At 44.4% G+C, this 20,399-nt stretch overlaps 2 protein-coding genes and 1 long non-coding RNA gene across 10 annotated transcripts in view; 1 reads left to right on the forward strand and 2 right to left on the reverse strand.

Annotated features, from left to right (window-relative positions):
- The window catches only part of CHCHD5 (coiled-coil-helix-coiled-coil-helix domain containing 5), a 45,238-nt gene extending 42,087 nt beyond the window's left edge, over positions 1-3,151 (reverse strand). For 4 of the 6 annotated variants that reach the window (XR_007151062.1, XR_007151064.1, XR_007151063.1 and 1 more), the window contains exons 1-3: positions 2,950-3,151; positions 1,735-1,875; positions 1,469-1,634 (exon numbers count right to left, since the gene is read on the reverse strand). Coding sequence is in view for 3 of the 6 variants with exons in the window: in XM_047853625.1 (XP_047709581.1) it covers positions 1,469-1,634; positions 1,735-1,875; positions 2,950-2,951 (309 nt within the window). In the remaining 3 variants the exon portion in view is untranslated. Of the gene's footprint in view, positions 1-1,468; positions 1,635-1,734; positions 1,887-2,949 lie in introns of those variants that run through there. The other 2 variants (XM_047853624.1, XM_047853623.1) reach the window with 2 other exon arrangements.
- LOC125162514 (uncharacterized) lies at positions 2,763-10,219 on the forward strand. Of its 3 annotated transcripts, XR_007151066.1 has the most exons (5): positions 3,300-3,558; positions 4,146-4,192; positions 4,978-5,153; positions 5,942-5,994; positions 9,998-10,219. It is a non-coding gene; the product is annotated as an uncharacterized LOC125162514 (long non-coding RNA). The 3 variants fall into 3 exon arrangements; XR_007151067.1 differs by lacking the exons at positions 3,300-3,558; positions 9,998-10,219 and adding an exon at positions 2,763-2,828 and having other exon boundaries at positions 5,942-6,076; XR_007151065.1 differs by lacking the exon at positions 9,998-10,219 and having other exon boundaries at positions 5,942-6,076.
- Positions 10,220-10,304: 85 nt separating this feature from the next.
- The window catches only part of POLR1B (RNA polymerase I subunit B), a 28,115-nt gene continuing 18,020 nt past the window's right edge, over positions 10,305-20,399 (reverse strand). The window contains exons 11-15 of the mRNA XM_047853620.1: positions 18,138-18,308; positions 17,373-17,529; positions 14,281-14,477; positions 12,885-13,138; positions 10,305-12,240 (exon numbers count right to left, since the gene is read on the reverse strand). Coding sequence (XP_047709576.1) covers positions 11,358-12,240; positions 12,885-13,138; positions 14,281-14,477; positions 17,373-17,529; positions 18,138-18,308 — 1,662 coding nt within the window. The 3' untranslated portion in view covers positions 10,305-11,357. The remainder of the gene's footprint in view (positions 12,241-12,884; positions 13,139-14,280; positions 14,478-17,372; positions 17,530-18,137; positions 18,309-20,399) is intronic.

Consider the following 20,399-nt stretch of genomic DNA (forward strand, 5'->3'; position numbering starts at 1 on the left):
AAAACAAAACAAGGACTACAGGGCCTGTCAGAAAGGTATCTCAACCTTTAGCCAAGAACTTCTCTGCAACAGGCAATAGGAATGAAGCAGTGACAAGGCAGTAAGATATAAGCCATGATGGAGGGAGCTCAGAGACCATGGGTGCCTGGGGATGGGGACAGGCCAGCATGGGAGATTTCCAGAGGGAGGTGATATCTAAGTTGGAATAGCAAGTAGCCAGGTGGCCTAGAAGGGCAATTCAGGCAGAAGGAAACAGTTGGGTAACAGCCTGCCAGCAGGACAGACATGCATGCACTCGAATAATGCACGTTCACTGGGGCTGGAACGCAGAGCTTGAGATGGAAAGTAGGGAGTGGTGGGGCCAGAGTCCACACCATGCAGGGACCTATAAGCTGTTCCAGAACTGAGATCTGGCCTGGTGGAAATGAGGAGTCATGGAAAAGTTTTTTAAGGGAAGCAGAACATGGTCAGATTTCCTCTGGGACTGCTCTGGAATCATCAGAGAGAATAGATTAAAAGGGGTAATACAGAGCCATGGAGGCCCAAATGAGAGGGTGTTAAGAGGGAGGTGGTACAAAATGTGACTTTTGTCCTAGGAGCTCACAGTCCATCCAGTGGGGGGAGACAGTGAACATCTAAAGTAGTGTTTCTCAACTTTGTTTTTTTAAACATTTATTTATTTTTGAGAGAGGGAGAGAGAGAGAGACAGAGAGGGAACAGGGAAGGGGCAGAGAGAGAGGGAGATACAGAATCTGAAGCAGGCTCCAGGTTCCAAGCTGTCACCACAGAGCCCGATGCAGGGCTCAAACTCACAAACCGCATGATCATGACCTGAGCTGAAGTTGCTCAGGATGCGTAACCAACTAAGCCACCCAGGCACCCCTCAACTTTGTTTTTATTACTGCTCCCCATGAGGTTTTTATAGACATTTTTTTTTAATTGCAGTCACCCACAAAATTTTAATACCATAGTTATACTGCATATCTGTTTATGTACTATATTCAGTAAAGAGAGTAAGACTTACCCCCCTCACCCCCATCCCAGTACAGCTGAGGGGCAGTGAGGAAGGGAACAGAGAGCAGGTAAGGAAGCCTGAGGAAGAACACAGAGAACCCAGCCAGGACCTGGGATTTTGTTCTCAATGTGAATGGGAAGCTATTGAAGAGCTCTAAGCAAACATGTAATGTGATTCATTTTTAGTTCCTCTATGCTCTCTCTGGCCACTGTATGGAGGCAAGTAAGACGAGATTCAGGGAGACCAAGGAAAAGGCTGGAGCAGGGATCCTGGAGGTGAACAGGTCAGGAAAGTGGCTGGACTAAAGCAGGGGCTATGGGAAGGGGCAAGAAATGATCCTGTTCTGGATTCTGGATGCACACAGTGCAGGTCTGTGTGGGGGGTAGGGTGGGGCTGGGGATAACTCCCAGGTCTTTAGTCAGAGCAAGTAGAACTGATAAGCCCCTGCCTCACCTCCACATTCGAGGGTGAGCGTGGTGGCTGCACCTGGTCAGCACACTGCAGGAAGCGGCGCACGTGCTCTGCACAGTTGCCCACTGCTGCCTCATTCTGTCGAAGACACTCCTCAAAGGCCTCAAAAGGCTCAGCACAGGCCTGGCGGATCTGCCGGATGATTGGGCTGTGGAGGTAGGGCACTTCAGGCATTCAGACTTCCATTCCACTGCCCACCTCTCCCCCTGCCTCCCGCCACACATTGTCTCATACTTGCCCATACTCACTGAGAGGATGTGCATTGAGCGATACTCATCTTAAGGTGGTGACAGTCCCGCTGCCATGACTCAGGCTTGGCCGCCACACACTGACCATATTGCTCCAGCTCCCGGCCACAGTAGCGAGCAGTGACCTCCAGGGCCGCCTGCCTGTGGAACATAATGGGCTGAGGATAATTCCAGGCAACAGACAAGAAAGGGAGTTCTGGTCTGGGTTGGAGGTGGAAGCAGGAACACTAGGGAGTCTGAAGGATCCTGGGATAGGGTCAGGGAAGTGGAGGGAGAGGTAAGGCATGAGCCCTGGGGAATGTGGAACAGGTCGGAGGGCTTCTGGGAAGATAGTGGAGATCTTTTCCAAAAAAGACCTAATTATTCAAAGGCAAGCCTTGGGATCGTGCAAGAAGGGTCTTGGGAGTCCAGGCATCCCTCAGCAGGGCCCTAACTATACTGAATTCTAGGGGAAAAAAACCTGGGAACCCTAAAGGATTTGGATGGAGGTCCTAAAAAGAGGTTTGTAAGCCCACGTGGTGAGATCTTGGGTCCTGGGGAAGTGTCTCTTGACCAGAGAGTCTTCAAGATTAGGCCTGAGGACAGGGTTACTGGAGGTGAGACTTGAGGCCCTGGGGTAGGTTTGGGGATCCTGGGGTGGGTTTCAGAGTTCTAGAGATGTGGAAGTCCTGGATGAGGATGGGGCTCTGGGACAGCTCTGGAGGGTCCTAGAAGTAAGCTCTTGGGAACAAAATCTAGAAATCCAAAGCGGAATCAGAGGTCTAAGAAAAAATCTGCGGGCACTACAAGGCAGGTCTGGGGTACTGCACAGATCTGCAGGTTCAAAAAGGTATGGTCAGGTGATCTAGGGGGACGAGCCCGCAGCTCTAAGAACGGGTATAAAAACCGTAAAAGTCCTGAGACAATCCTGAAGTCTGCAGGGTGAGGGACCAGACCTTAGATCCTGGGGGCAGGGACTGGGTGTTAGGGATGGGCCTGAAAGTCCTCAGTTACTACGAGAAACAGGGGCGGAGCCTAAACGTTCAGAGGGCGGGACCTCCCTCTCTCTTCCACGCGGAGATGGAGCTTGTAATAGACGGCGCTGGGCCCTAAGGGTAGGTTCTCCGAGGAACAAAGAGGCCAATCCTTCTTCCCGGAGTGCGAGCCTAGGTTTAGGTCACTGGGGAAGGGAAGGGGCGAAGCGGCAGATCGGAGGTAGGCGCTCCCACTACTCACATCTCGAGGCCGGTGCCGGAGGGAAATCAGTCAGGGAGAAGAGCCCCGCCTTTTCCGGTGCGGGCTGTCATGGCGGCGCCCAGGTCAGCTGTCCCTGCCTCGTTTTTTCCGGTACAGAACCGGCAAGTTGCCTCGTTCCCTTTAGGACCAACCTGTCATGGCGGCGCCCTGTGTCTCCTTCCGGTCCCCCCCCTGTATTGGCAGCGCCTGCGCAGCCACCGCGGGCTCCCAGTCTGACTCGGTTGTTGTACCTCTTTCTACTTCCGGATTGCGGGGGCGGTGCCGCAATGCACCGGAAGTAAGGTGTGGCCGCTACTGCGCGCGCTCTTAGCCACCCACTGGGATTTGGTGGCGAGTGGTTACTGCAGTCTATCAGTGTGGCCCCGTTGGTGGCTAGGTTGGGCACCGTGGCTGCTGGGCGCTGGGAGTCTGATGCATAGCGCCGCGATGCCACCATCTGTTTTGCGCAAGCGTTCCCTGTCCCCTCGGGGTGCTGGTTCGTGCGCGCGCACGGAGCGGCGGGAAGAGGGGTCGCAAGAGTGGGACCAGCCGGCCTGGACGTCCCACCGGCTGTACCTGGCTTACCCAGACCAGACCCCCTCCTTCTAGGTATAAGCCCAGGAGCCAGGCCGGACTTGATTTTATTTTTTTTTAATTTTTTTTTTTAACGTTTATTTTTTGAGATAGAGAGAGACAGAGCATGAATGGGGAGGGTCAGAGAGAGGGAGACACAGAACCCGAAACAGGCTCCAGGCTCTGAGCTGTCAGCACAGAGCCCGATGCGGGGCTCGAACTCACAGACCGCGAGATCATGACCTGAGCCGAAGTCGGACGCTTAACCGACTGAGCCACCCAGGCGCCCCCGGACTTGATTTTAATAATATCTCCACGTGATTATGGGCATGCGTAATTCTATTTTTTTAATTTTTTTTTAATTTTTAATGTTTATTTTTGAGAGAGAGAGAGTGTGTGAACAGGGGAGGGGCAGAGAGAGACACACACAGAATCCAAAGCAGGTTCCAGGCTCTGAGCTGTCAGCACAGAGCCCGATGCGGGGCTCAAACACACGAACCGTGAGATCATGACCTGAGCTGAAGTCGGTCGCTTAACCGACAGAGCCACCCAGGCAACCCTTCTTTCTTTTTTAATTTTTTTTTTTTTTTTAATTCGCAATTCTTTCTGATTTCTCCTGGCAGGGTATTGTTTCCACCTCCTGTCCTGTCCTCCAGTGTGAGGCCTGATGGTATGTTTCCCCACCTGTGAGGTTGGGCGCAAGTATCCCTTGGGCAGAGACTAAGCATCAGCCCAGCAGTCTAATATGTAGGGGTCTTCCCAGACTCTGGCCAAAATGAACATAAAATGCACTTCATCTTGGTGTTTGAGGAGCAAGAGCTACTTGTGAGCAAATGACAATTACTTGGAGTATTGTGTACTTGCTCATCTGTAAAGTAGGGATGATGATAGTGACATCTTTTACATAGAGCATAGTGCATGTGAACAGTTTAGGGCACAGCCTGGACCCTCAGGAGTTGTGGATAAGTGAGAGCTGTTGGAGGAGGCTATTACGGTTTTGCTGCTCTTGGTTGGCCCTTGGTATAAGATTGTGCCACTGGCCATCTGAACCTGCCTCAGATGACAGGGACAGGTTTGGAGCCATGGGCACAGGAGGAAAGCTTATCACCCAAAGCCCTCCTTACTTGCAAAAACTTCCAAGTGTATTTCTGGTAGGAGAAAAGGGGAGGAAACCCCATAAATGACAGAGAATATTTTGGCTTCAAATGTGGACTGAATCCTCATGTTTCACATTTAAGTGAAATCTTAACCTGTCCCTTGCCACTTCTCGAGTCTAATCTCAAAGTCTGGGTAATGTGCTTCCTCAAGGGAAGGGGTTCAAAGATCTGGGTTCATAAGTAGAGAAGATGAAGACCCCAGCAAGAGATACATTCTGGGGAGTGTGACACCTATGCCCCCAAGCTTCTAGGTTGTTTTTGGCCTATAGCACAAGAGTGTAACTAAATTTCTCTCTAGGGATCGAATGTCAGGCAGACCTAAGTGACGATGGGGTTTGGCGTGAAGCAGACCTGGGTTTGAATCAGAGATCTTGGACAGAATCTTTCTGCTCTCTGGGTTTCAGTTTCCTCCAGAACAGCTGCTTCAGGATGCCCTTGTGAGCAGAAACCGAAGTGACATCTGCAGAGCAGATGGTATGGAGCGCTTTGTACTTTCCCTTTCTAGCCTTATCAGAATTTGTTAGTATTGTAATTGTTTTCTTATTTTCTGCCTGCTTTAAGACCCTGGAACTTTACAAGGGAAGGGGCCTTGTATCTATCTTAGGGTCACCACTGGATTTCCTCCCACCCACCCACCCATAGCATGGGGTCTGGCAGAGTAGTGATGGAATGAATGAAACCATATGCTCACAGGATTGCGTGAGGATAAGATGAGACCCAGTCACTGACTCGAATGATACTTATTAAGTGCTGCTTTATGTGCCAGGAACTGTTTTAGCTGTTGGGGAAACAGCAGCGACTAAAATAGACAAAAATTTATACTGTTAAAAAAGGAATGGGGCGCCTGGGTGGCTCAGTCGGTTAAGTGTCTTGACTCTTGATTTCAGCTCAGGTCATGATCTCACAGTTCGTGAGTTCAAGCCCTGCATTGCGCTCTACACTGACAGTATAGAGCCTGCTTAGGATTCTCTCTCTGCCCCTTCCCTGCTTGCTTGCTCTCTCTCAAAAAAAACTAAACTAAAAAAAAGGGGGGGGGTATATGGTGTGATGTTTTGATATACGTAGGCATTGTGAAATGATTACTGCACTCAAGCTGATTAACATATCCATCAGCTCATGTAGTTACCATTTCTTCAGTGTGATGAGAACATTTGAGCTCTGATCTCTTAGCAGATTTCAAGTGAGGTCTCCAGAACTTGACTCATCTTACAACTGAGTTTATACCCTTTGACCAACATCTCCCCATTTCCCCCACACCCCAGGCCTGGCAGTTACCATTCTGTTTCCATGAGTTCAGCTGTTTCAAGTTCCACATGTAAGTGAGATCACGTGGTGTTTGTCTTTCTGTGTATGTCACTGAGGATATAGTCCTCCAGATAGGGCACGTCAGATTTGATGAGAGGCAGGGAGTGTGATGGGTGGGTACCGGGTGGTGGATGGGAGCGTGCACTTGTTGAATGTGACTGACTTGGAAGGAGTTGTTCAGTGCTTTGATCCCTGGCCAGAGTAGGAGCCACCACTAATGGCAGCACAGAAACAGCTTTGACCAGATGATCTGTGAGCTGGCAACAAAGTGAGTCCTGACCCTTGATCCCCCGAGGGGCCCACGTGGCAGGAAGGGATGGTGCCTGAGTGTGTCAGTGATTTCCTAATGGAGTTATGATAAGAGCACTGTAATTAGGAGAGGGTCTCCTGGACTCCTGAGAGCTCCTTCTGTCCCCTCAGGTGGCTTTACTGCCACCTTCATCTTCTGGGCTTTTCTATTTTGCCTTTTCTAGAAGCTCTCCCTCTTGATCTTAAGTTTATAGGACATGATGGGTGGGAAGCAGATCCTGACAAGCCCAATACATGTGAAATCTCCAGGCTGAGGACGGCAGTGAGCAATCACGCTCTTCCAGCCACATTACATCTTTTCTCACTGGTCAGGTGGCTAGTGACGTAGAGCTTCAGGACCACTCCTCCTCTGGAAATAGTGGCACAGGTAATTGTTAGAGGAAACCATATACTCTGAATCAGGGTGAGGGGTGTCTCCTGGCCTCTTTTCTCCATATTTTTAAAAATAATTTCAGGTTTTTTTTTTTTTAAGGTCTATTTATTTATTTTGAGAGAGAGAGCAGGGGAGGGGCAGAGAGAGAAAGACAGAGTCCCAGGCAGGCTCCTTACTGTCAGCGCAGACCCTAATGAAAACTGTGAGACCGTGACCTGAGCTGAAATCAAGAGTCAGATGCTTAACCGGCTGAGCCACCCAGGCACCACTTAAGCTCCTTAGTTTAAAAAAAAAACAACAACAAAAAAAAAAGACGGAGAAAAAGGAATGCTTTCCTTGAAGCTTAACTTTCACTTCACCAGTGTCTCCTGGATCCCATGTCTCTCAGGTTTTTTCTTCCAGAGCCCAAAGCCTTAGGATTCCTGGGAACTGCAATGAATTCCATCCCTGCCTCTTGCTTCTGGATTCCAGCCATTTGTCACTTCTATGGAGTGGCCAGTGAGGCTTGGAAGAGGGTCCACTTGTTGGGTCCTGCCATGCTCCACACAGGCCTGTATTAAGGGTGTTGGGTGAGGGAGGGTTTGGGAAGAGGTGAAACTCATGGCTCTGTCCTAGAGAAACTGACAAGTACTAGCTTAACAACCTAGGTGATGATGGGTGTGCTGCAGAACAGAGGGTGTGGTGCCTTCATGGTGAGGTCTGCTGGGCTCTGTTCTGCCTCCTGGGGACTGGTCTTAGGCAAGACCTTGACCGCTCACTCAGGGCAATTCTTTCCTCCTGCCCTGGGCTGCTGCCTGGTGCTGGGGTTCCCAGTGGGCCTGGCTGCCTCCTCAGCACTGCCTGTGCCTTCCTCATCCACTGCAGATTCATGGGGTTTGAGGCATAGGAGATACAGATTCAGAAGCTGCAGCTGATGAATGGGTCCCAGTGACGATCTCTTCCAGGTCCTCCAGAGCTGTGGGCCACAGGCTGAAAGGGAGGTGTGCAGAAACCCATCCTAGATTAGAGAACATTGTCCTCACTTCTTGGCTTTGCCTTCAAGAAGTGGTATTTGAGGGGTGCCTGGGTGGCTCTCTGTTGAGCATCTGACTCTTGATTTCAGCTCAGGTCATGATCGCAGGATCATTGGATCAAGTCCTACATCAGGCCCTGTGCTGAGTGAGGAGCCTGTTTGGGATTCTCTCTCTCTCCCTTAAAAAAAAAAAAAAAAAAAAAAGTGGTATTTGATGTTTCAAGTAAGACCCTACACCACTTGGGAAGGAAAAGCAAGCATGGAAAGGGTTAATTAAGTGGTTTGGTTCCCTTACAGCCAGTCTGGGCTTCCTCACCAATCTCTGTCCACATGGAGGCACCCTGGGAAATTGCACACTTAGAACTCATGCTATCTAACCTGTGCTCCATAGGGAGCTGAGCCTCAGCGGGATTAGATTCCTGAGGTTGCTCTAACAAACTACCACAAACCTGGTGGATTAAAACAACGGAAATGCATTTTCACGTTCAGGAAGCCGGAAGTCCAAAATCAAGGTGCTGGCTGGCAGTTGATTTCCTTCTGGAGGCCCTGAAGAATCTGTTTTATGCCTGTCTCAGCTTCTGGTGGTCGCAGGCAGTCCTTGGAGTTCCTTGGCTAGTAGATGCATTATTCCCATCTCTGCCTCCACTCGCATCACCTGGGTGTCTCTGTCCTCTCCTCTTGGGACACCAAGGCCAAAAACCCAGGGGGCACTTTAACCTACATCCCTTTGCCACAGGCTGTCCTCTGTATCATTGTCAGTAATTAATACTTGCAGTTTTGTCAAAAGACTTACTGAGACTGATCAGAGGCCGAGGGCAGTGTGGATAGCCTGTGGGAATGTGTGAAGCACTCCTGCCTGTACCAGCTCTTCCATCAGTGCGGTGGTCTCTTCCCCAGTCCTGTACTGCCTTACCCACACCACAGGGCCGGGCTGGGGCACCTGGTGGGTCCCACATGGGTACTGCTCCCACTGACACTGTCCTCATTGTAACATTTTCCCAACAGGAACGCTTCTTACCATCAAAAGATGTACTACACATACTTGAAACCTTTTTTATAAATAGATCTTGTAGTACCTGTTACAACCACTTGGGTGTATGGCATGTCCATTAAATAAAACTCAGGTTACTTTCAAAGACCACAGCAGGGCAATTCATTTTTGTTTTATCAACATTCCTGACAGAGACAAATAATTTACTTCATCTTGTGTATAGCTCTTTGATTAAAAATTCACTTTTGGGGGGCACCTGGGTGGCTCAGTTGGTTAAGTGTCTTGACTCGGCTCAGATCATGACCTCACCGTTCGTGGGTTTGAGCCCCACTCGGGCTCTGCGCGGACAATGTGGAACCTGCTTGGGATTCTCTCTCCCTTTCTCTGCCCCTCCCCAACTCATGCTTTCTCTCTCTCTCTCAAAATGAATGAACTTTTTAACTAAATATTAATCTTGAAAAAAAAAAGACATTTGTTTTATAACAACATTCCATTCATATGTGTATCTTGTCTATACCTGTATCCTTTCACTGCATATAGTGATTTGTGTTGTACCAACCCAACATTCCAAGAGATACAGAATATATCACTCAATCCTCTGGCACAAAAAAAAAAAAAAAAAAAAGAATCTTGATCTGAACCTCACATCTTCTACAAAAACTCAAAATGGATAAATGGATCATAGATTTAAATGTAAAGCATAAAACTGTAAAATGTTTACAAGGTAACATAGGAGAACATCTTTAGGGTTGAAGAGTTCTTAGGACACCAAAAAGCATGATCCACCACAACCCAAAAGCAAATGATGAACTGTGCTCCATATCATGGAATGCTGAGTGGCAGTAAGAAGGAATAAACTACATGCAACAACTTGAATGGATCTCAGGGGAATTGCATTGACTGTTAACAGCCAATTTCAAAAGGTCCCATACTGTGCGATTCCATTTATGCAATATATTTTTTTCTGATATTCTTGAAATAACTAAATTCTAGAGATGGAGAACAGATTAGTGGTGGCCAGGGGTTAAAGATGGGGGACAGAGGTGGGTAGTTATAAAGTAAAAGCCTGAAGAAGCCTTGTGATAGAATAGTTGTGTGTCTTGATTATGTTGGTGGTTACACCAATCTACACATGAATGAAACGGAACAAAACTGTATACACAGATACAAATGAGTGCATGTAAAACTGGTGAAATATGTCTAAGCTCTATGAATTGCCCCAATGTCAATTTTAGTGATGAATCTAAAAAGTTTAGCTGGGATACTAACAGTAGGTGGAAGTATCAGCCAGTAGGTACAATGTATTTTTCCTTATTTTTTTCCAACAGTCTCATGAAGCAAAGCCAGGATATCCTTTGAATGGATATTCTTCTCAGTCTAGCCTGATCTTACAGTTAGTGATAAACACCTAAAGCCAGACTCAAGAAAGAATTATTAGTGAAGCTTAACATCAAAGAGCATGCATTCACAAGTGAATACAACAAAGTTATGTATTGCAAACACTGTTTATAATAGCCAAAGAATGGAACTTTCCAAATACCCATCAACAGGGGATGACAGTATATCCATGCACTGAAATACTGTACACAGGAAGAACAGCCACTGGATTTTAGAGACTGATATGAAAAAAGAATGTAAAATATCACAATAAATTTGTTTATTACATATGGAAATGGCATTTTGACGATATTACATTAAATATAGTATATGAACATTATTTCTGAGATATGGAAACAACCTAAATGTCCATCGAGAGATGAACAGATAAAATGTGCTATATACATATAATGTAATATTATTCGGAAAAAAAAAATTCTGCCACATGCGACACAAGTAAACCTGAAGGACATTATGCTAAGTGAAATGAGCCAGTCACAGAAGCACAAACTCTGCCATGATCTCACTCATACGAGGTATCTAGTCACTCACAGAAACTAGAATGATGGCCCGAGGAAAACGGGCAGTTGCTGTTGAACGGGTGTCAGATTCCACTTAACACAAGACGAGTGAATTCTAGATACCTGTACAACGTTGTGCCTGTCATTAACAATACTACCATGTACACATAAACACCTGTTAAGAGGATGGATGTCAGGGTGGACGTCAAGTTCAGTGTTTTTACCAAAAACGAACACACACGGCCCCAAAGGGCACAAGGAATCTTCTGGAAGTGGCGTTTATTACCTTGATTACAATCATTTCACAGGTGTATGCATGTGTTCAAACCCATCAGATTGTATACATTAAATACGTGCAGTTTTGTAGAACAACTACATTTCAATAGAGCCACCTTTTGTTTTTACTTTAATGGAGATATAAGAAAATATAAAATTACATCTATGGCTTGCATTGTATTTGTATTGGACTGCTCTGCTCTAGCCAGAGAAATGTTTGATGGTCACTGCCTGCTGAAAATAGGATACAAAGAACCTAGGGTTGGAAAGACTTCCCTGTATATCCGTCAACTTACCAGTGTATCATTTTTTGAACATAATGTATTAAAAATCAACTTCAGTAGTTCTTACACTGGATAGACTCAGAAATCCTGAATTCTCAGTTGCTAGGTCTTGGTTGAAAACTCTAACACCCTTGGAAAAACTCCACAGTAACCAAGTAATATCTTCACTAAACTAAAGTTACATCTTATTTTAATCTGATAGTTTTCCTAACCCAAAAGGCCACATCAGGTTAAATGACATCCAATTTCACTTTGATGTTCATAGCTGCCAGTTCGGCTACAAAATACCGGAAAACGTAAGGCACAGAAACAGTGTCAATAGTATCGCTGCGATTACATAAAGTACAGTTGTACTTTCTGTTGCGCATGGCAGACCAAGAAGGCGGTGGCTTCTCCAACAGTGGAGAGAGTAAACTACCACACTCCACGCACACATGGGCTACCGATCGATCCGAACAGTTGAAGAGGCGGTCATGAAGGAGAAAAGATGTACCGTGGGCTAAAAGAGCATCCCGCTCCATTTCCCCAAAACGGATTCCGCCCTGGACGTTTCTTCCCCCAATAGGCTGGTTAGTGACTTTGTCTCTGGCTCCCGTCGTTCTAACCTGGAATTTGTCTGAGACCATGTGGCGTAAACGTTGATAATAAACCACGCCTATGAAGATGTCTGCTTCCAGTTCTATCCCACTGATGCCACTATACAGCCTCTCGGTGCCATAGAAGTTGTAGCCAGCAGCTTTCAACATCTCACCGAAGTATTCTAAGGCCGAGTTCTCCTCTGAAAAGGTGAAGGGTGTAGCATCGTGGCAGAGACCGTGCAAAGCAGCAGACTTCCCCGCCATACTCTCAATTAACATACCAATGGTCATGCGGGAGGGAAAACCATGAGGATTGAACAAAATGTCTGGGACCATCCCACTCTCAGAAAATGGCATGTCCTCAGCTGGCCACAACCGGCTCAAGATGCCCTTCTGCCCATGACGACTGGCAAATTTATCTCCGATAGTTGGGTTCCGAGGGACTCTCATCGTGATGCAAATACACTTGAATTTCCCACTGCCGGTGTCATTACTGCACACTTTGATGTTATCCACAATGCAATTTTCTTTACTCCTAGGAAAAAATAAGCAGACGGGAGGTCAAACTATGTTCTTTAAACTTACAAAGACACTTAAGTCTTATTGATATAATTAGTGCGTCATATAGGATATTTGCAAAACTTATTCCTACCTCTATTCTCCAGTACAAATAGAGATGGTGTCCCTACGAGTATTTACGAACAGGGCGACTGATTACGTTCACTACACAACTATGCCCATCTGAAAGAACAGCGACAGAGGCAACTGAAAAACTATGATGAAGACCTACTGTTGAAACAATTTTCTGGATGTAAAATAAGCTAAGAAATTTTTAATTTTAATAAAAGGCACAGTGAACTTGACATTTTAGCTAGGAAAATTCCTAACAACATGCCTGAGAGAGATGATCAAGTTTGAATAATACAGTTTTGAAATCAATCACAGGTAACTTATCAAACTAGGAGACTGACAAGAGAAGTAGAAAAACTAAGGCCATACAGCAGACACAGAACTTTGTCTCATTTAAGAAACGCCACTTCAGTTATGACTGAGTCAGTGACTAAAACCATCACCTCTGTCTTCTCCAGAATTCTCCTGTTAAAAGATAACATTCACTGACCACCAGCAATTTCACTGAGAAACAGCCTTCACAAAGTAGTTTGGGGTATCCGAACTTACTTATAGTAGATCACAAAGTTTTCCCCGGTGTTGAGGTTCAGGTAGCCATAATACGGATCTCCATACTGCAACTGTGCTCCGATAAATGGCAAGCCATCATCATCTAACTTCTGCAAAACCCGTGGGTCACCAGGTTTGACTCCGAACACCAGACTATCATCTCCTTGTTTAATTTTTTCAGAGAGATCTATGAACTCAGACTTGTAGACACTTCCATGGGCAAAGCCTCGTTCCCAAGAGGCCTTATTCACAATCTGTGAGGTCAAAAAAATCATTAATTTAAGAGACTGAGGCCAAATGGGGATTTTCAAAATTAAAACTAGTTAGAATTAAAATACTGGGTTTATGATAACTGCCATTCTAATTTTAAAACTCCAAATTTTCCAAGTCACCTACACTAATAAAACCCAGACACTTGTAAATGGCTTAAGACCTAATCATACATAAATATAAATGATAGGGGCACTTTGGTGGCTCAGTCAGTTAAGCATCTGACTCTTGATTTCGGCTCAGGTTGTGATCTCACAGTTCATGAGATCAAGCCCCACATCGGGCTCTGTGCTGACAGCACAGAGACTGCTTGGGATTCTCTCTCCCTCTCTCTTTGCCCCTCCCCCGCTCACATATGTGTGTGTTCCCTCACTTAAAATAAATAAACTTAAAAATAAATAAATATGAAATGTAGACATATCCAAGACCTTATTCACTCAGCATCTACTCACACATGCACTCAAATATCCATGATATATGCATATTTGAATATTTAGTGAATATCCCTCAAGGCTTGCTATTTTCTTTCTTTTTTTTTTTTTTTAATGTTTGTTTATTTTTGACAGAGAGAAAGAGTATGAGCAGGGGAGGAGCAGAGAGAGAGGGAGACACAGAATCCGAAGCAGGCTCCAGGCTCTGAGCTGTCAGCACAGAGCCCTACGAGGGGCTCGAACTCACAGACTGAGGTCATGACCTGAGCCGAAGTCGGACGCTCAACCGACTAAGCCACCCAGGCGCCCCAAGGCTTGCCATTTTCAATGGAGACTAGGAATTCATCATTTAACAGAACACTCTGGTGCCAGGACATGAAAATATTCCTTCAGTAATCCCACAGTAAACAAAAAAGTTAAAATGAAAAGAAATGAGGGGTGCCTGGGTGGCTGAGTCAGTTAAGCATCTGACTTCGGCTCCGGTCATGATCTTGCAGTTTGTTGAGTTCGAGCCCCGCATCGGGCTCTGTGCTAAGAGCTCAGCGCCTGGAGCCTGCTTCGAATTCTGTGTCTCCTCCTCTCTCTGCCCCTCCCATGCTCATGTTCTGTCTCTGTCTCCCAATAATATAAACGTTAAAAAAAATTTTTTTTTAAAAAGAAAAGAAATGAAACTACATTCTCTTGGCAGAACTCACCATGGCATCTTCCATATCGTAGCCAGTGTAAGAAATAACAGCAACAATGGCATTTGTCCCAATTGGATAGTTATCCATATCATAATAATCATACATGTATGGTCTCACTAAAGGGCTTTGTGGAGTCTGAAGACGATACAGTTTATTATCTGATCGAGCTTGGTAAGTGAGAAGTGGAAAGCCCATAGTTTGCTTCCCTACAAAGGAAAAAAAAAACCCTTAGCATCATTTTCCCCTTGACTATAAAGGTGATATATAAAATTGGTAACAATAAAACATTCATCATCAGGGAATGAATAAATCAATCGTGGTGGTTCTGCTCACTACAGACTAATACATGGCATGAAGATGAAGCAGACCATGTGTATCTATGTAGCCAGACCATGAAAACGATGCTGAGAGGGGAAAAGCACAGAATGACATTTTATATTATACGATTTAGGCACACATCCCAGGTAATTCCACTCCTAGTTTATGGACATGTGTATAATGTAAGAAAAGCATAAAAAGGATGCATATAAATTACAGGATATTACTAGTTGGGGGACAGACGGGGTGAAAAGCAGACAGTAACTATTATCTATCTACTTAGATTACTTCCTTACACACACACAGAACACAATGTCAGTATCTGCTAATTCTGGGTGTGGGGTACATAAGGTAGGGAAGTAAGACTCTTCTTTGTAGTACTTCACATTACAGAGAATCAGCCTGAAACAAAATGATTTATAAGACCATATGTGTATGCATAGATACACAGTGAATTTTAAAATCTAGAAAAGGAGACTTCCAGCTTCCAGTAAGAGAAAGCTACACCTCAGCACATTAAGATCCAGAACAATGCAAAACAAACCCCCCCCCCCCCCCCCAAACACACGCAGTATGAAAGCACTGGAGTCAGAAACTGGAGAGGAATTCACACTTGGACAAAAGAAACAGTACAGAGGGAACTACTAGCTTTTTCAGTTTTTAATGTTTTTGCCTGATGGTTCAGTCACTGTAGTGGCTACAACTTGGATAGAAACCTACAGTCTTACCAGCCTACAGAACCAAGGAACAGAGTTCAGAACACAACAGCAACTGGAAAGTAAGGGGGTAGATTTTAGAAAGGAAAGAACCATGAAGAGCCTTAAATTCTGCAAATAAACGGAGTCCAAATCCTTGGCGGACTAAACTATGCCTGGGACAGATCCAAGTAGGCCACCTGAGGCTAAAAGAACATACTTCAACTGCTGTGTTCAGCTATCTACCAATTAAATCTAAAAACCAATCTTTTTGAAGGACCATAATAGAACCGACAATCTTTAAAATCTATCATTCACGATGTCATGGATACAATCCAATATTACTAGAAATACAAGGAAATAGGAAAACACAACCCATACTTAAGAAAAATGTAATCAATGCAGATGGATCCTGAGATGACCCAGATGTTAGAACCAGAAGACGATGATTTTTAAAAACCTGTAATAACAATGCTCAAAAACATAAAGGAAAATATGTTCACAATGAAGACAACAACCTCAGAGAAAATAGAAACTATAAAAAAGAAACAAACAGAAATGCTAGGCTAAAAAACTAAATATCTGACATAGAATGAAAAATCAGTGAAAAGAACAACAGATCAACAAAATGATCCTACCCGAAGAGGAAAAAAAAGGATAGAAAAGGAGATTATAAACCAATGGCTTACAGAATGATACCTAAAGGTTTAATATACATGACACATAAGTGAAATCTCAGGAGAGGCATGAGAGAATGGGGCAGAAGCAGTGTTTTTACAATTAATGGCAAAAACTACTAATTTAAGTACATCTTTTATTTTTTATTTATTTTTTGACAGAGAGAGTGGTAGCAGGGAGAGGGGGCAGGCGGGGGGAGGAAGACAGAGAGAGAGAGAATCTTAAGCAGGCTCCATGTCTAGCAGGGAGCCCAAGGCTGTGGGGCTCATTCTCAGGACCCTGAGATGACCTGAGCCAAAATCAAGAGTTGGATGCTTAATTGACGGAGCCACCCAGGCGCCCCGATTAACTCTTTAAAACCAGATTTAAGAAGACCAATACACTCCAAGCACAAAGAACATCATATCTAGGCATATCATACTCAATCTGCTACAAATCAAATATAAAGTAAAAATCTTAAGGACAGGGGAGGGTGGGGGGGCTGGGGGGAGGAACACATTATCTACAAGCAATCAACCATACATGTAACCACTGACTTCTAGTAAAAATGAGAGACCAAGAAGAGACAGTTCGATACCTTTTAAGTGCTGAACAAACATAACTCTCAATTTAGAAATGTACATCTATTTCCTTCAAGTGAAGATCAAACAAAGACATTTTCAGAGAAATAAAAACTAAGAGGATTTGTAGCCAGCCACCTAAACTATAAAAAATGCTAAAGGAAGCTTTTCAGGCTCAAGAGATAGTACTTGGAGGTATTCAACGGAACACAGAATCAATCATCAGGCAGGAATGAAGAATAATGCAACTGATAAGATGTGGGTGACTACATGGTTTGTATTCTTCAAAAGTCAAATCACAAGACCTCAAACAAATCCAAATTGACAAACATTGTACAAAATAAATTACCTTTTGGTTCAAAAACATCAATGTCAAAAGTGACAAAGGCTAAGGATCTGTTCTAATTTAAAAGACTAAAGAGACATGACAACTAAATGCAACTTGTTATCCTGGACTAGGTGCTACGCACAAAAAAAAAACTGCCACAAGCCGTATTTTTGGGACAATCAGTCAAAATTTGAGTAAGGACTATAAAATAGTATAACAACATCAATGTTAAATCTCCTGATTTAAACGCTTGCCCCTGGTTACGTAAGCGAACATCCTTGCTGTTAGGAAATACACAATGAAATATTTAGGGGTAAAGGGGCATCGTGTTTGTAACTTCCCCTCAAATGGAAAGCAGGGCAGATGAGACAAAATGTTAACAGAATCTAGATAAAGGGTTTATAGGAAATCTTTGTACCATTCTTGCAAGTTTTCTCTGAGCTTGAAAGTATTTCAAAATAAAAAAGTTACAAGTGCTTTTCTTCTGTGTGAATACCACCACCACTCTTTATCCCCTCTTACCCATCTGGCACTGGTACATGTTCCGAGGACTCTGGTTGTGATCAGAGAAAGGGATGAAGTTGGCGATCACACTCAGCAGGCTGTGAGGGAAGAGCTCCTGGTGGGTGGTAACTCCAGCCAAAACCTCATCCTCGAAGATGGCAATGTTCATGAAGATCTGGAAAAAAGGAAAGGCGAGAAGTTCAAGGCACAAAATAACTGACTGCTAGCATATTAACTCATCTTATCTCTCAGAGTTTAGGACTCAAAGCCTTGAACGAAAACCTTCCCCACTCAACATCATGAACACGGACAGGATCCACTGGGAAGCACGGGGAAGCTTCCAGTTAGAAATATCGCTTACCTGACCCGTGTCACTCTAAATCCACCCTGGTTCAACTGTGGAAGATTGGAAGAAAGAAATTTTTAGGTAGCACAAAGCCCACAGTTTCCCAACTGCAAAGATGGAGGCAAAGGCGGTGAGTGAGTCTAATGGAATGTTCCCACCTCACCACCTGAGGCAGAGTCAGGTGCATAGGAGCTGGGCGGATGGGAAGGCAGGTAACATGACCATCAACCCTCTCTCTCGGTAGGTGAGCGGAGGGAGGAAATGTGAAAATGGCTTTGTGTTCATCATAGAGGAGACAGAGGTAAGTTCTGATTTTCTCTCAAACTCCTGATGGTTATCAAACAGCGCTAACATTTTTAAAAAGTAGCAGTGATGAAGTCTTCAGAAGTCATATACCACACGAGTAGGTTCAGGCACCAACACAATGCTTTGTGTACCTGTTCCATAGTTCCAATTAGTTCTTCTTTGCCTAATTCCAAGTTCTGCACAGGCCGCACAAGTCTACAAGGAGTAGTAAACAGGAATAACCCTGGGTATAGACTTGGTTTTCCCGTCATGGGGATAAGGGCCACTTCCATCCAGGGAGGAATTCTTTTTTCTCTCAACACCTGTTTTCAACAAAAAGAGTTCAATTAAGAAGTGATGTAGGGGGGCGCCTGGGTGGCTCAGTCGGTTAAGTGTCTGACTTTGGCTCAGGTCATGTTCTCGCGGTCCGTGGGTTCGAGCCCCGCGTCGGGCTCTGTGCTGACAGCTCAGAGCCTGGAGCCTGTTTCAGATTCTGTGTCTCCCTCTTTCTCTGACCCTCCCCTGTTCATGCTCTCTCTCTGTCTCAAAAATAAATAAATGTTAAAAAAATTAAAAAAAAAAAAAAAAAAAAGAAGTGATGTAGGGGTGGGCACTTGGGGGTCATGATCTCATGATTTGTGGGTTCGAGCCCCCGCGTGAGGCTCTGTGCTGACAGCCTGGAGCCTGCTTCAGATTCTTTCTCTGTCTCTCTCTGCCCCTCTCCTGCTCATGCTCTCTCTTACTCTCAATTGAGCCACCAGCCAGGCTCCCCTAAATGGATTAAATTCTTAACACAAAGGCCAAAAAACAAAACAAAACAAAAAAAACCACACACACAAAACCCCCACAAGTTAACAAAGATAAAACCTGAAATTAATACTGAAAAAGGTTCAAGGCAATAAATCAAAATTCTGCATTCTCTCAAATACCCACTGCTTAACCTAACCAAGAAAAAAAGCTGGCGGGGGGGGGAGGGGGGGGAACAAATGCACGGAGTAAGAAATGAAAAAAAAAAAAACAACCCAGTGAAACTAAAATTTAAAATCATGGGTCTAGTCTAAGAAATCAAGATGAAATGGATAAAATGCAGGTTACCAAAACAGACCTCAACAGAGGTAGAAAGCCTTTTTAAAGATGATCGAGTTCCATATTACAAATAAACATATCTAGAAACTATCCCCAAAGAAAGCACTAGAGCCAGATGGTTTCATAGGGGAATTCTAGCAGACTTAGGACCAGATAACCCAATTTCTACAAACTGTTCCAGGGCACTGAAAACAAAGGAAAACTTTCTAATTCTTTTTATAAAGCAGAAATGTATCTATTAAGAAAAAAATAAATTTTTACTATTTAACTGGTATTTCTTAAATATTAAGAAAATGATACACCATGACCAAGTGGGATTTATTCCAGGAATTGAGGGTTCATTATTCATCACTAGTACTAGAGAATGATGATCAGGGAATAAATTAATATAATACACTTAGTATATCTAAAAGAAAATACTACAGATTTCCCCCAGAACACATCAAAGAATGAAATACAGAATTACCGTATGATCCAGCAATTCTAATTCTAGGCATACACGCCAAAGGACTGAAAGCAGGAACTCAAACAGGTACTTGTATACCCATGTTCACAGCAGCATTGTTCATGGCAGCCAAAAGGTAGGAGCAACCTGGGGCACCTAGGTGGCTCAGCTGGTTAAGCATCTGACTCTTGATTTCGGCTCAGGTTATGATCTCACGGTTTGTGGGATCAGGTCCTGCATTGGGCTCCGCGCTTCCAGCACGGAGCCTGCTTAGAATTTTCTCTCTCCCATTTTTGTCCCTCAGCCCTGTCACTCAAAATAAATAAGCTTAAAAAAAAAACAAAACAACAACACAAACGGTGGAAGCAAGCTAAGTATCCATCAATGAACGAATGGATAAGCAAAATGTGGTAGTATACCCAATGGAATATTCTTTAGTCTTAAAAAAAGGAATGCAATTATTTTTACGTTTATTTATACATGTAATCTTTACAGCCAACGTAAGGTTCAAACTCATGACTGTGACATCAAGAGTCACATGCTCTTCCAACTGAGCCAGCCAGGTGCTCCAAAAAGGAATGAAATTCTGACACAGGCTGCAACAGGGATGAACTTGAAACATTACGCTAAGCGAAATAAGCCAGACACAAAGGGACAAATCCTGTATGATTCCACTTACATGAGGTACCTAGCAAAGTCAAAGTTCATGAAGAAAAGTAGAACAGTGGCAACCAGGGAAGGAGGAAATGGGAGCTCCTGTTGAATGAGTACAGACTTCCAGTCTGGGATGATGGAAGACTTCAGGAGATGGATAGGGTGATGGTTGCACAACAACCTGAACATACTTAATGCCACTGGACTAGAAGCTTAAAAATGGTTACAA

The sequence above is a fragment of the Prionailurus viverrinus genome, chromosome A3 (assembly GCF_022837055.1).
Source record: "Prionailurus viverrinus isolate Anna chromosome A3, UM_Priviv_1.0, whole genome shotgun sequence".
Classification (NCBI taxonomy): domain Eukaryota; kingdom Metazoa; phylum Chordata; class Mammalia; order Carnivora; family Felidae; genus Prionailurus; species Prionailurus viverrinus.